Source organism: Frankliniella occidentalis, unplaced genomic scaffold (assembly GCF_000697945.3).
Source record: "Frankliniella occidentalis isolate FOCC.00 unplaced genomic scaffold, Focc_3.1 Scaffold74, whole genome shotgun sequence".
Taxonomy (NCBI): domain Eukaryota; kingdom Metazoa; phylum Arthropoda; class Insecta; order Thysanoptera; family Thripidae; genus Frankliniella; species Frankliniella occidentalis.
This window is the reverse complement of record NW_026267204.1, coordinates 854,953-868,991: the sequence shown is the minus strand read 5'-3', so window position 1 is coordinate 868,991 and position 14,039 is coordinate 854,953. Positions and strand designations below refer to the sequence as shown.

General features: G+C 58.8%; 2 protein-coding genes across 2 annotated transcripts in view; one reads left to right on the top strand and one right to left on the bottom strand.

Annotated features, from left to right (window-relative positions):
* Positions 1–632: 632 nt before the first annotated feature.
* LOC113210124 (uncharacterized) overlaps positions 633–14,039 on the bottom strand; it is a 24,783-nt gene continuing 11,376 nt past the window's right edge. The window contains exons 2-5 of the mRNA XM_052268705.1: positions 6,543–6,788; positions 2,019–2,132; positions 1,263–1,582; positions 633–1,069 (exon numbers count right to left, since the gene is read on the bottom strand). Coding sequence (XP_052124665.1) covers positions 956–1,069; positions 1,263–1,582; positions 2,019–2,132; positions 6,543–6,788 — 794 coding nt within the window. The 3' untranslated portion in view covers positions 633–955. The remainder of the gene's footprint in view (positions 1,070–1,262; positions 1,583–2,018; positions 2,133–6,542; positions 6,789–14,039) is intronic.
* On the top strand, positions 4,064–4,878 carry LOC113210132 (uncharacterized). Its single transcript, XM_026427970.2, has 2 exons — positions 4,064–4,590; positions 4,678–4,878. Exons 1-2 carry the CDS (start codon positions 4,103–4,105, stop codon positions 4,871–4,873), a joined length of 684 nt encoding a protein of 227 aa, XP_026283755.2. The 5' UTR covers positions 4,064–4,102; the 3' UTR covers positions 4,874–4,878.

Genomic DNA, 14,039 nt, shown 5'->3' with positions numbered 1-14,039 from the left:
CTGCCAACTGTTGGGCGTCGAGCGCGCTGCCCGCCCGCCAGAGGGCCCCCCCATGGGTCGCGCCCCCGCGACACCTGCGAGCGTGCCCAGCCATGCCCGCCGCCCGCCTGCTGGTTCTGGTACCGTAGTATAGGTTCGCTTTATTACTATAGCAAAAACGATTTGATACCGGTGCAGACGTAACCCATACTGAAACTGTGGCTCGTATTCGCTCTATCTTCCCCCTCCCTCGCGATATTGTCTCTGCTCTTTCCTAGCTCGCTCCCTCACCGTCTCCAGGCTCCAATAGTAGTGCGTTTTTCCGCCGCGGTGGCGGACGATGACGTCGGCGTTCTGCAGGACGACGGCGAGGACGGTGACGAGAACGGTGCTGACGAACTTGCATGACGGCGACCTGGTTGTTCCGCCAGGTGGCCAACAGCGCCCCCCCCCCCCTCCCCCGAGTCTCTGCACAAACCCACCAACTAACTGCTTTCGCGACGCATCAAAATCTAATCTCCTTCACTCTGCGGTGGTGGGCTGCATGGGGGAAGGGTCACGTGTGGCTTGACAACCGCGAAGATATTGAGGCAGGGCTGGGCGGACAGCGACTTTAAGCTAATCTCGTTTGTGTTGTGGGAAAAAAACAAGAGTTTCTCTTTTTCCTAGTTTTATTATCAATTTTACTATGAATACAACAATTACATTATTTTTGGACTAGATTAGAAAAATGTAAAAGTGGGTTGTACAAACTCAACCCACACACGATAACAACAACAAAACTATGTTTTGTTTGATTAGCTTTGTCATATTAATTACATTATTTTTATTACGGTATTGTCCCTGAGGGAGGCTGATTTGCAGCCTTCTGCTCCCGCGTTGACGTTGTCAGGCAAGACGCTCGCTACGTATCAGCAATAGTTGCAATCAACTATAAGTTTCGGTGGCAGTCCACGGGGCGGTACGTGCGCGCCGTCTACGCCGACGTCCAGGTTGAGCCACCGCCACCCTTCGGCAGCGACCGGTACACGGAAAGATAGGCGCTGATCCTGTGCACCCGGAGGCGCTGAGCGTAGTCGAGTAGCACCTCCTGCGCCACACAACAGTAAAAACAAAACGAAAACAGGTTAACTTATTTTATAGACTCTTCAGTCCAATTCGATCGTAAACAAACGCCTCCTAGTCATAAACAATTTAGCTGGACATATTCTGCCACATAATAATGAGCACACTTGTAATTTTTAACACAATTTTAACACACTTTTTACGTGCTACTAACTGACCTGCGCTTTGGTGGCCTGTCCGTCGGTGGGGGTGGGGCCGAGGCGGGCCAGCACGAGGTACTTGAAGAGCTGCATGTGGTCGGGCTCGACGCGCCGGTACAGCGAGATGCGCTCCAGGCCGAGCAGGTCTGGCAGGAAGAGGTAGATGTGGCGCGCGCCGGTCCAGTCCTTCCAGGAGTCCTCCAGGACCTGGCTGAAGCTCTCGTCCACGCCCTTGAAGCCCAGCAGCAGGAAGTCGCGCGGCGCGCCCGGCTGGTCGAAGGGCGGCGCGGCCAGGTCGGCGCCCTCCGGGGCGATGCAGCGCACCTCCTGGTACGAGCCTGGGAGCAGCGCGAGGCGCGTGAGGGAGACAATTCTTGGTAAGACCGGTCCGGGCTCTCCCGCGGGGTAGGCAGCCCAACGCACGCGGGCGCGCGCTGGGCCGCCAGCCTCGGGGGACCACACGGCACGAGGTGCGTGAGCAGAGCACCTGCCGAGAGGCCCTTCACTATAAATTCTAGCGTACACCAATTTTCCTGTTTTTCTTGATTTCTTGTGATTTTTTATATTCTTTGTGATTTTTTCTGATTTTTTCCGATTTTTTCTGACTGTCAGTTGATTATTGGTTGTTTTTTTTCATGTTTTTTCGTGATTTTTTCTAAGGGTGTACACCGATTTTTTTAAAGTGAAGGACCCCTCGGCACCTGCCAGGTTGGCCGCCTAACCCGCGCAGCCGCTCGCTGGTCCACCAGCCTCGGGGGCTGACACAACACATACCTTGGTAAAGCGCGTAGTCCGGGCCCAGGGCGTCCTCGGTCAGCATACAGCCGGTGTCCAGGTAGCGCTGGAAGAGCGCGCCGCCGTCGCACACGTGCACGATGGGGAACAAGACTGCAAAGCAGGACGAGCGGGGGCGTTAGGTTACGTTACGGTGGTGGCTGGTGCTCGCCGAGTGCCTACTGCCTACAACGAAGTGCGATTGTGGCAGTCGCCATGGCTGCCAACTGTTGGGCGTCGAGCGCGCTGCCCGCCCGCCAGAGGGCCCCCCCATGGGTCGCGCCCCCGCGACACCTGCGAGCGTGCCCAGCCATGACGGCGACCCCCCGCACCCCAGGGCCGCCCGCGAGGCCGCCGCCGCCGCCCCCGACCAGGCCAAGGTGGCCCTGTCGCCGGCCCAAGGAGAGAAGCAGCAGCGGCAGGGGCAGGGCGGCGTGAGGAGAGGCGCCGTGCGCAGGCCCGGGGGCCCCACCCCCAACCCCAACCCCGCCGCGCACGCCGCCCCTGCCCCCTCTGCTGCACCCGCTCACCCGCCAGTCATGATGCGCATACGTAGGACGGTGGCCCCCGCCCAGCAGGTACCACCCCACAGTACAACGACGTTAAATTTATACAAAAACAGAGCAAGACAGATGTATTTGTACAAATTATTTAACATGATACAGTTCTGTCCAATATATGTTACCCACAATGAATTGTATACGAACGAAAACACAATTGATTACTGAGAGTATTCGGAAAAAAAGTAAGCTTTAAAAGTAGGCTTTCATTGCAGAATTTTAAGTGTTAACTGTTAACATTTGTTGTTTTGAAATAAATTGTGTTTAACATTTGGTATGTATTTACAATGTGTAACAAATGTATCGCGAACCTATGAACTGAACATATCATAACAACGTGAAGTATTTCCCAGCCCCCTATCCGTGGTGCGCAGGTGCAGCCTCCCCGGAGGAAAGCGTCGCTGCCCAACACGAAGGTGACTCCCTGCAAGATCCTGGTGCCGCCCGCCATGCAAGAGTTCCTCAACAGCCAGACCGACCTAGTGGCGTCGCCGGCGTCGTCCACGGCCACCCCCTCCGCAGCGCCCACACCGCGGCGTTCCCTAAGCCACGTGGACAGCCCCAAGAGGTACTACTTCGGGGCCTTTGCGCTTGGCGACCTTGCGACCGCAAGTCGTCTTACCTGCCCACCGGGCGGCAGCTCCTTCCTGCAGGTGCCCGCCGACGCCTCCCCCGGGACCATCGGCAGCGCGCTGCGCCGGGTGAGCCTCCCCGGACAGCCCCTGCAGGCCAAGCGCCAGCTGGAGCTGCTCCTCACCCGGCGGGAGACCCGGGAGGCGGGGGTGGCGGCGCGGGCGGGCTCAGGGGAGGACGGCTACGACCCGCTGGACTCGCCCGAGCTGCTGCTGCCCTTGCCGGCCTCGCCCAGGACCAGCTCCTACCGCCCCGCGACCTACCCCAAGCGCCTCAGCAACCCCAGACCGGTGAGCTGCTGTGTGCTGGACGTGGGCCGGACGTGGCGACCTCGGGGGCGACCTGGACCTGGTGAACGCTACGCGCAGTCTTCAGGTGCGGATGGCCGTCAAGGCCACTTCCGTGCCCCGCGCCGGGAGCCCCCGGCCCGCCAGCTGCACCCTGGCCGCGCCATCACGCTCCGAGACACGGGTCGCCGACACAGGCCTCGGCGCCTCGGTCCCCTCCGCCTCGCAGCCCCAACTCACGGAGGTCCCCGCCAACGCCACCAGCACCACCACCACGGCAAGGTCTCGGACACCGCCGAGCCCGCCATCGATGAGCCGGTCACGGCCGTTGACGCCGGCCTGCCGAGCGGAGGCAGACAACGTCACGCCGACGATGGACGTAGCCACGTGGACGTCCCCCGCGCGCGCGTCAGTCGCGGTGCAGACCGACGCCGACCTAGTAGGGAGGGGGGTAAGGGACGCGGCGCAGGACACGGGGCAGGACGGGACGCACCGGAACCCGGCGCCAGCGGATCCTGACGAGAGTCTAGCAAACGCCGAGCAGAGCGATGAGTCTGGAGGCACGTCCGGGGTACTGCTGACCTCCACGGACGCGGCGGACCCCATGCTGGACCCCATGCTGGACAGCGACTCACTTGGGTCGCTGGTGAGCCCGGCCCGCGGCCCGCCCACCCTCTTCGAGGGCGACTGGCTGGGCAGGGACTCGTCCTCGCTGGACGCGCTGCCGCCGCCGGGGGGCAGCCGTGGCGAGGGCCCGGGCAACCTCGGGCTCTCCCTCAAGGGCGCGGCCGGCGAGGCGGGGGCGTCCGTCATCCTGGCACCGAGCTACCGCAACGAGAGGACCATTTCGACCTTTGGCCTCGCGTCGCTGTCCGCGCTCGACGGGGGCGCGTCGGCCACGTCAGCGGCCGTCCACGACCAGCTGTCCGCGCCGACCACCCCCGAGCAGCCGGACACGGCGCACTCGGCCGGCGTCCTGGTCAGGAGGGCCCCGGAGCTGGCCAGCCTTCCCGTCCTGAAGGCCTCGAGCGCCCCGGCGGCCACGACGAGCACGCCGACGGAGGTCGCCGACACGACGGCCAAGGCAGCCGGGTGCGTCTGGGGCGAGCTCTAGCTTTGCCGCCTGCCTGCTGGCTGACGCCAGGCTAACACCAGGCTGACGCTGTTCGCCCTCAGCAGGCCCTACTTCGAGGCGGCCGCCGACTGGTGCGCGCTGGCGGACAGCGACACATGGGAGTCGGACGAGGAGGCGCCCGATGTTGAAACGGCCGCGGAGGACCTGGAGGAGCGGGACTCCTTCCCGGACGGGCACGCCGACGAGGCCGTGAGTTTATCGATTTTCATTTCGGAACGGCGGGGCTTGGCGATGCGCTGACCCGACGCACTCAAAAAAAGCTGACATCGGTCTTTGTATCAGCTCGTCGAGGTTGAGCCACTCACCCCGCGCTGTCAGAGGCCACACATATATGATGTAGGTGTTCAGATTAAAAACAAACTTTAAGTTTACTTACATTTCTTTTGTAAAACATTGATTCATAACTACACGTGTGTTGGCCTTTCCCGCTCCCTGCAGACCCGCGCCGGCCTGTGGCCGTGTATGAAGGTGGCCGTCGGGGTGGCCGTCCCGCTCAAGCGCACCCTCAACCGGTACACGCTGAGCTCGGCCGAGGCCGGCGCAGAGGCCGCCTGGCTGACGGCGGCGGCCGCGCCCAGGAACGCGGCCCTCGCCTCCTGGACCCACCCGGGGGACGCCATCGCCGACACCGGCAGCCCGAACGGCAGCGACCCCTCGGTGAGCGCCCGCCCGAGTGCCCGAGCTCGGCCCGAGCGCCTTCGGGTCTCGGCCAGGCAAGCCCGCCGGTCACCCGTGTCCGACTGGAGTGCCTACCCTGGTCTCGGCAGGCGCCTGGCTGGCTCTGCGTGCGAGCGCCCACCGGCGCTTTAATTTTGACACTTTTCAATTGAATGCGACTTAGAACGAGTGTACTCTGATCGTACTCCGGCTGTACTATCACCGCACTACTGCGTCCAGCGTACGCCAAAAGGTCGAGTTATCCATTCCTCGTTTCTATTTAGTTAATCCACACAGGTACTTTTTTGACTTGACTCTTACGATCTCTCTTTGCACCTTTGCAATTCGTTTTCCTGTTTTAGTGGAATATAGTGGGCGAGAGTGGGGTATTTGACTTTTTCATGACCTGTCTCTTTTCTCATGATACTTCACACACCTACCAATGTTGCCCATCCCCATCGTGCTCCCCTGCAGTTGTCCAGCGCCCAGGCCGAGGCGGGCTCGGTGGGCGCCGACTGGGACTCGGACCAGGACGAGGAGGCGGCGGCGGCGGAGCTCGGGGACGCCGGCGAGGCGCGGGGCGACGCGAGCCTCCCGGCCGGGTCCGCAGCGGCCAGCAGTAGCGAGGAGCTCGCCCGGTCAGTCCCGGGCCTCGGGGGCACAGAGGGGGGGGGGGGGGGGCATGATGGGGACACCTCGGGGACACCTCGGAGAGACCTCGAGGAGACCACCATGAGATCCCATTGGGGTGTCCTACGCCCCGGTGATGCCACCAAGTTGAAGGTGTCCACGTGCCTTTTCGACTCCCCTCTGACGCGCTCGCGCTTCCCAGACTGGAGCTGCTGGCGAGGCTCGCGGCCGGCTTGGGCGCAGAGGCGGACGCCGAGGACACGCCGGACTCCTCTGCGGTGCGCCAGAGGCGGAGGCCGCGGGCGCGCTCCAGGTCGCGGTCTCGGCGGAGGCACAACACGCCGGCCTCGGTGCGAGGGCCGCCGCCCCGGCCGCCGAGGTCGCGGCTGCCATGGGCGGGGCTGCTCGCGGGGGTCGCGGCCCTGTCGTCGGCGGCCGCCCTCTGGATGGACATCAGCACCCTCGACCTGTTCGGCCTCTAGGAGGCTCGCGCCGCCCGGCTGCCACGCGTGTTGTCACATTAAACGAGTGGAATGTCAGGCTTGATCGTTTTTTTCGCAATTTCCCAAGCAAGTGTTTTTCGACCTCTTCTGGACGTCGGCGTCACCCGGTTCGTACTTACCGCCCTTCTCGAGCGTGCCGAGCGTGCTGCCGGCGGCGGCCAGGCCGGGCGCGGCGTCCAGCGCGGCCCGGATGGCCTGCTGCTGCTCCTTGTAGGCCAGCCGGGCCTGCTTGGCCGGAAGCGCGAACGAGAAGATGGCGAGGGCGCCGTTGCCGCCGTGGGCAGAGGTCAGCGAGCGCGCGCCCGGCCCGGGGGAGCTCCCCAGGGAGCTGCAGGGGCTGCTGCTGCCCGCCGACCCGGGGCCCTCTGCAACAAACAAACGAAAGAGGATGTAAGCTTGGGGAAAAGTTGCGACTTAAACCAAAAATACTGTCTTTGAATAAAGTAAGTTTTAAGTATCGTTATAACAAAAGAGACTGACGGCCACGTCGCAAGAGTTATTTCCCTTTATCTGCCCGGTGACTAGACATTCTTAAAAGCAACTTTGACGAGAAAATTATGTACCTGCGGCAATCGTAAAAAGCTACCATGAATGAGATTCCGGGGCGCGCTTGGCGAGGCCTGATAGAGCCAGACAACGACGCCCGAGGGCACAACAAAGTTTGGTCGAACTTTAATTTCAAATTGATCGATTCACACGAAGCCAACGTTTATTCACGAAAAAGTTCTAAAGCCTTTTGCTGGACACGGGAACGGGACGCGGGGGTCCCAGTGCGCACTACCCTCCCGCCCAGCAGACGAGATGGACGCCGCCCTCGTCCTGGTGTTGGTCTGCACCGCGGCGCCCGGGGCACTCTGCGCCCTCCCCGACGTGGACATGACGGCGCCCCCAGAGGCCACGAGCGCCCTGGCCCTGCTGTCGCCCTTCCTCGCCGCGCAGAAGACCACCCTCCTCATCCTCGGCCAGGTGAACTGGACTCGGGATTTCCTCCGAGGTCTGTCCCCGGAGACGTCTTGGGTGCTGTTCCCAGACGAGAGGGCGCAAAATGATCGATTCCAGGGAAACTTTGGGGTGGAAGTGAACTGCACGGCGCTCGTCGTGTCAGACAATCCCGCGGACCCGTACTCTTGGATGGAAAGGAAGGCGAAACTTACGAACTATTGCCGCGTTCTGTTCTGGATAACGACAGACAAGCAGGTGGCCATTCCTTACTCCTTTCACATTTGCAACAAGCTCATCGGCGTAGCAGTCACCGCGCCCAAAGGCAGCACCACCCTGTTCACTGTGGCGCCAAAATATTGTGGTAGTGTCCGCCCCACCCTTGTGGAGGTGGACAGATGGTCGCACGAAAACCAGAGCTGGCCGCGAGCAGACGCCATATTCAGGATATTCTATCCTTTCTGCAGCAGGTGGCGCCCACCGGCCGCGGACGAGTCGCTAACCGTCTACGAGATGTTAAGGGAGGACGGGAAACCTCTACCCGAATTCTTTAAAACTCTTAGTACGAAAATAAGGGGCACTCGCCGGACAGGGAACATAATGTCTAACCTCGCTTTCCCAGGCAATAATTTGGCGAACATAATTGTTGAGTCATGGCAGAAGATAGAGAAGTGCCAACTACCCTTGATGCTCTTAGAATACGGCGAGGTGGTAAATTTCGACCCAAGAAAGGTCAGCGTAATGGCAGAAAAGGCGATGTTTGAAATATCTGCTTTTGTCCCCGCTGGCCTCGGCCCCGCGGTCAACCCCCTGGACGCAGTCCTGGTGGAGTTCTCGACGGCGGTGTGGCTGGGCACGGCGCTGGCCGCGCTGAGCACCGCGGCCGCCCTGGCCTGCATCCTCCGACGGGACCGCGGCGCGGCGCTGCTGCTCGCCCTGGCGCCCCTGCACGGCCAGGCCTCGGGGACGCCCCCGCCCGCGAGCTGCGCGCTGCGGCCGCTGCTCGGCGTGTGGCTGCTCGTGTGCGTCGTCTTGGTGGCCGCCTACCAGGGGCTGCTGCTGGGCAAGCTGTCCACGGCACGAGATCACGCGGAGGTCAACAGCCTGCGTGCCCTCAAGGAGACTGGCCTTCCCGTCTACGTGATGTGGAGTGCACTTACTATGCTGGAGAAAGAGTTGATTTTCGACTCACACAAACCACATACCATTCCCTTAGGGATGAACGCAAGCGAGACCCTTCAACACATAGCGCAGCACCGCAACTGCGCTATGATCGCGATACATGATCGTACCCTACGGCGTCTCTTACACCCACTGACCATCCCACAGAAGAAGGTGCACTCGTTCCCTCTGGTCCCCGAGAAGATAAGGTTGATCGCAGTGTGGACCCATGGGTCACCGCTGGGCGAGCTGTCCCGCTCCACATACGAGCACTTGGATCAAGCGGGGATCCTGGACCATTGGGAGGACAAGCTGGACGAAGGTAACAAGGTGGCGCTCGCGAGGTACTTGGTGTCCCTGCAGCAGGTGATGGCTCTCACACTGAGGCACGTGGCCCCGGCGTTCTACGTGCTCTTCATCGGCCTCGCCCTGGCCACGCTCGCGCTCGGGGTCGAGCTTGTGACGGCGAGGTGGTGCGGGGCTCGGGGGAGCACGGCGACTCCTGCAGGGCAGCGACCCGGGGGCTCCAGACAAGGCGTTCGTCGCTGTCGTCCAGCGGCCGCCCTGCGCCCGCGCGCTCGGGGAGCAGGTCGGCTTGCACCGGACATCCCCTTGGAGCAGCTGCACTGCCATCCAGTAAACCGCGCCGTTGATTAACCGTGTAGCTAATGATACTTACAAGGGAACCTTGTCAGGTGTAAATTTCCGATTTCGTTGAAACTTGGAAAATTTGAAGGTTATTTATGTAGAAATCGGATGGCACTTGAAATTTTTCCTAAACCTCACATTCGGTTTTTCTTATAAAAGGTGGGAGTAAGATTTTTAAAAAATGATATTTTTTGAAAAATGTAAGGCTGTGTTCTAAGGGGTAACACGTCACAGTAGCGTCCTTTGGACCTAAATTTTGTCCGTTTTGCTCTATTTTGTACCATGAAGGCGGTAGAGGGATATTTGAGACAAAAAACACTGTAAGGCCCAAGTAAACCCCTAGTAACTGTGAGGTTTAAGAAAAACTTCAAGTGCCATTCGACTTCGGTTGGTGCGCCCTGAAACGTTGACTAAACGTCGGTGGCCAGCAGTTATGGATTGTAGTTCCTAAATTACTGCACCAGAAGGGCAGAGTCACAGTACTTATTTAGGCACCGGCCGACGTCTAATCAGCGGCCTAGGCCGCGCCAACGCTTGCTTTAAGAACTTTTTACTCGTAACATGAAAGTCCTCCTACAGGTCCCGCTGTACCTGCACGACCAAGACGTCGTGACAAAAGAGACAAACGGCAATATTGACAAAAAATAAATTAGCTATCCTTTATCTGCCCCGTGACAAAGACTGACTTAAAAGTCAGAAACTGACAGGAAAATTATGTACCCGTGGCAGAAGTGAACAAAATCATAAATGGAGATTGCAGTGCTTTGAAGTGGGAGCGTGGCGAGGCCTGATAAAGCAGGACAAGTGCGTCGGAGGGCGCGACAACATCTGGACGGACTTTAGTTTAAGTTAAGATTGATCGATTCCCCCAATTTATCCCGTAAAGTAATTCTAAAGCATTTTGCTGGACACGGCGACGAGGTGCGGAGGTTCCTTGTGCGCACTGTCGCCCCACCCAGCGCACGAAATGGACGTCACCGTCGTCCTGGTGTTGGTCTTCACCACAGCGCCATGGGCACACTCCGCCCTCCCCGACGTGGACATGACGGCGGCCCCCGAGGCCACGAGCGCCCTGGCCCTGCTCTCACCCTTCCTCGCCGCGCAGAAGACCACCCTGCTCATCCTCGGCCAGGTGAACTGGACTCGGGATTTCCTCCGAGGTTTGTCCCAGGACACCTCTTGGGTGCTGTTCCCAGACGAGAAGGCGCAAAATGATCGATTCCAGGGAAACTTTGGGGTGAAAGTGAACTGCACGGCGCTCGTCGTGTCAGACAATCCCGCGGACCCGTACTCTTGGATGGAAAGGAACACGATACTTGTGGACGATTGCTACTTTCTGTTCTGGATGACGACGGGGTCAGGGGTTCTTCCTGAGGCTCACTACCACTTGTTTTGTGAGAAGCCAACCGGGCTAGCGGTCACAACCCCCAACGGAAGCACCACCTTGTACATTCTGCCACCCAAATCTTGTGTTAATGCCAATGAAGCCTCCCCCCCACTTGTGGAGGTGGACAGATGGTCGCCGGCAGACCTGAGGTGGCGGCGAGCGGATGCCGTGTTCAGACTATTCCACCCATTCTGCAGCAGATGGCGTCCACCGGCCGAGGGCGAGTCACTAACAGTCTACGAGCTAACAGGGGCAGAAGCAGAAGCATCATCTCTGCCTGAATACTTCAAAACCATGCGGACGAGAGTTAGGGGTCTTCAATGGACAACAAACGTAGAGTCTAACCCCGTTTCCTTTGATGTTAATCTGAAGAATATATTTTTAGCAGATGATACATTTGTAACTGAAACTTTGAACATTTCACATAACTAAAATTAATAAGAATGATTTGTCAAATGTGTCATTGCTTGTACTCTCATGCAGCACCGTGCAGAGCAAGGCAGAAAGCGTGACGTCACCAGTAGAAGATAGACCGGGGGGCGGCTGGTTGTTGGTGGTCCGTCCGCGCGCGCCCGCCATGCCAGAGCCGTCAGTCCCGCAGCGTCAGCCCCCCTCCCCCTCCCTTCTACCTCCCTCTCTCCGGCAGCGGCAGGCTGCACCGAAGCCGCGCGCGAGGCCCGGGCTCGGCTCGGCGTCACTGCTCGGCTCGAATCGTATCTCGGCCAGGCTCGGCTCGGCCGGCGCCCGGAACTCGGCCCGGTTCGGCTCGGCTCAGCCACCCGCACGGACCATATCATGCTATTCTAAACACTGAAGGAGAATTAAACGGCAGTGGGGACCTTGTATGACGATACCTCAGAGCGAGAACCGCTCAGTATAATAGGCTTTCCTGCAGAGACTGAGCGGTTCTCGCTCTGAGGTATCGATGATATGAATAGTGGTATAGGTAGCAACAACATTCTGTAAACGTGGGTGTCTTTGAAACCTCCACATCCTGTACTGAAATAATATAATGCAAGGCTTGATCATTACATATGTATCATCTGCTTCCACGATCCGTGCTTTGACGGAACTTTTTTTAAGTCATCGCAGAATATATGGGAGTGCCAACTGTCCCTGATGCTCTTAGAAGTTGGGGACGTGATGCAAGTCAACCGTAACAAGGTCAGCGTCATGGCCGAGAAGAGGGTGTTTGAAATCTCTGCTTTTGTCCCCGCTGGCCTCGGCCCCGCGGTCAATCCCCTGGACGCCGTCCTGGTGGAGTTCTCGATGGCGGTGTGGATGGGCACGGTGCTGGCCGCGCTGAGCACCGCGGCCGCCCTGGCCTGCACCCTGCGCCGGGACCACGGCGCGGCGCTGCTGCTGGCCCTGGCGCCCCTGCTGGGCCAGGCCCCTGGGACGCCCCCACCCGCGGGCCGCGCGCTGCGGCCGCTACTCGGCGTGTGGCTGCTCGTGTGCGTCGTGCTGGTGGCCGCCTACCAGGGGCTGCTGCTGGGCGAGCTGTCCACGGAACGAGCGCACACGGAGGTCAACAGCCTGCGTGCCCTCAGGGAGACTGGCCTTCCCATCTACCTGACGTGGGATTCAGTTCGTTTGTTGAAAACAGAGTTGTTTCCTAACTTCGACGCGAAACAGAAATTTTCCTTCGTGACGAACGTAGGGGAGACCCTCCAACACGTAGCGCAGCACCGCAACTGCGCAATGATCGCGATACAGGATCGTACCCTCCGGCGTCTCGCACAGCGGCTGTTCATCCCGCACAAGAAGGTGCACTCGTTCCCCATTGTCGCCGAAGACAGACGGTTGATCGCCGCGTGGAGCCCTGGGTCGCCGCTGGGCGAGCTGTCCCGCTCCACGTACGAGCGCTTGGATCAAGCCGGGATCCTGGACCATTGGGAGGACAAGCTGGACCAAGGTAACAAGGTGGCGCTCGCGAGGTACTTGGTGGCCCTGCAGCAGGTGAGGGCTCTCACACTAAAGCACATGGCCCCGGCGTTCTACGTGCTCTTCATCGGCCTCGCCCTGGCCACGCTCGCGCTCGGGGTCGAGCTTGCGACGGCGAGGTGGTGCAGGGCCCGGGGGAGGACGGCGACTCCTGCAGGGCGGCCCGGGAGCCGTGCCCCCGTCTGTGGCGGACAAGACGTCCGACGCCGTCGTCCAGCGGCCGCGCTGCGCCTGCGCGCCCCGGGCCCGGGAGCCGGCCCTCTGCACCCGCAAGCAGGTCCGCGTCGTGCGTCAGATATCCTCCTGGTGCCGCTGCACCGCGGTTCGAGGCGCACGGCCTGGTGGTGAGGGTTCGCCCCATTGTTCCGCACATGGGACTGACTTCGGCGCGGGGGCGGCGCGACGCTCGGCCGGGCGCGCCTTTCCGACACTTCTCCCTCGGCGCGCGCGAATGCCGCTCCTCGCCACGCTCGGCTCGGCTCCCCTCTGCCTTGTTTACGGTTTTTGATTAGAGTAAGACCACTTGTTTTTCATAAAAGCTGGTATCTGCAAGGATACTTTGCATTTAATGGTTCCTCTGACGGTTTTATTCGCACCCCACCCAGAGAATCGTTTCTCTGAATCCCGCCCCCCGCCCCCGCCAAAAATAGCGCGGAAAAGTCGCGTCGTGTGACTGTGTCGTGTTACTAAACGTGTTGTATTTCACATTTGTACAGTTCACTGTAATATTTTCAGAGATAGAAGTTGCAGTTGCACAAGAACTTGTTTGTTGCCTAACAGTCACCGAAAACTCCACGCAGAAAAATAAGTTAGCCATTTTACTTAATTGTTGGTAGCTGGCAAGAATAATCACTGTGTAATTTGGTTAGCTCTTGTGCTAATCTCTGAGAAGAGGTTGTAAAACATTAACACTCCAGGTAAATTATTAGCTACTATGACAATACTGCAGGCAGTAGACTTTTTTAACCGATTTTTTGAATTTCACCCCTATAAGAAATTATATGAGACAGTACCACTGTTTGGATATGTGGTCTTTTGGTCTCCAAAGGGCTATGAAAACATTCTGTAATTTTTACAGTAGTGGTTGAGCTAATTTTGTTCGCAGGACAGCTAATATAATTTTGCGATTTTTCTTAGCTATGTAGCTAACGTTTTAGCATGCACTGTATTACCCACTGGCTGCAGCAGCTAAGAATTAACTGCTGTCTATTTTTCTCCGTGTAAATTTCGAATTTTAAGTTGTATTGTAAGTTTTTCTTCGCATCTCATTTCGTTCAATATTTGTGAAAAAAATTACAGATACAAAAATGTTTATGCTAAATATAACATAACTCAACTACAAAGATCGGGCCTTTTTGAGACGCTGAATAAATAGGCTCCAGAAGTTAACCCTTAATTTGTTTTATAATTATTTAGCTGCTTGTCATTCCACTACAAGAAAGTCCTTGAACTTCGTGATGAAATATGAAGATTTGATGATATCCCCACGTTCACACCTTCACCCCCCCCCCCCCCCCCCCCCCCCCCCCCCCCCCCC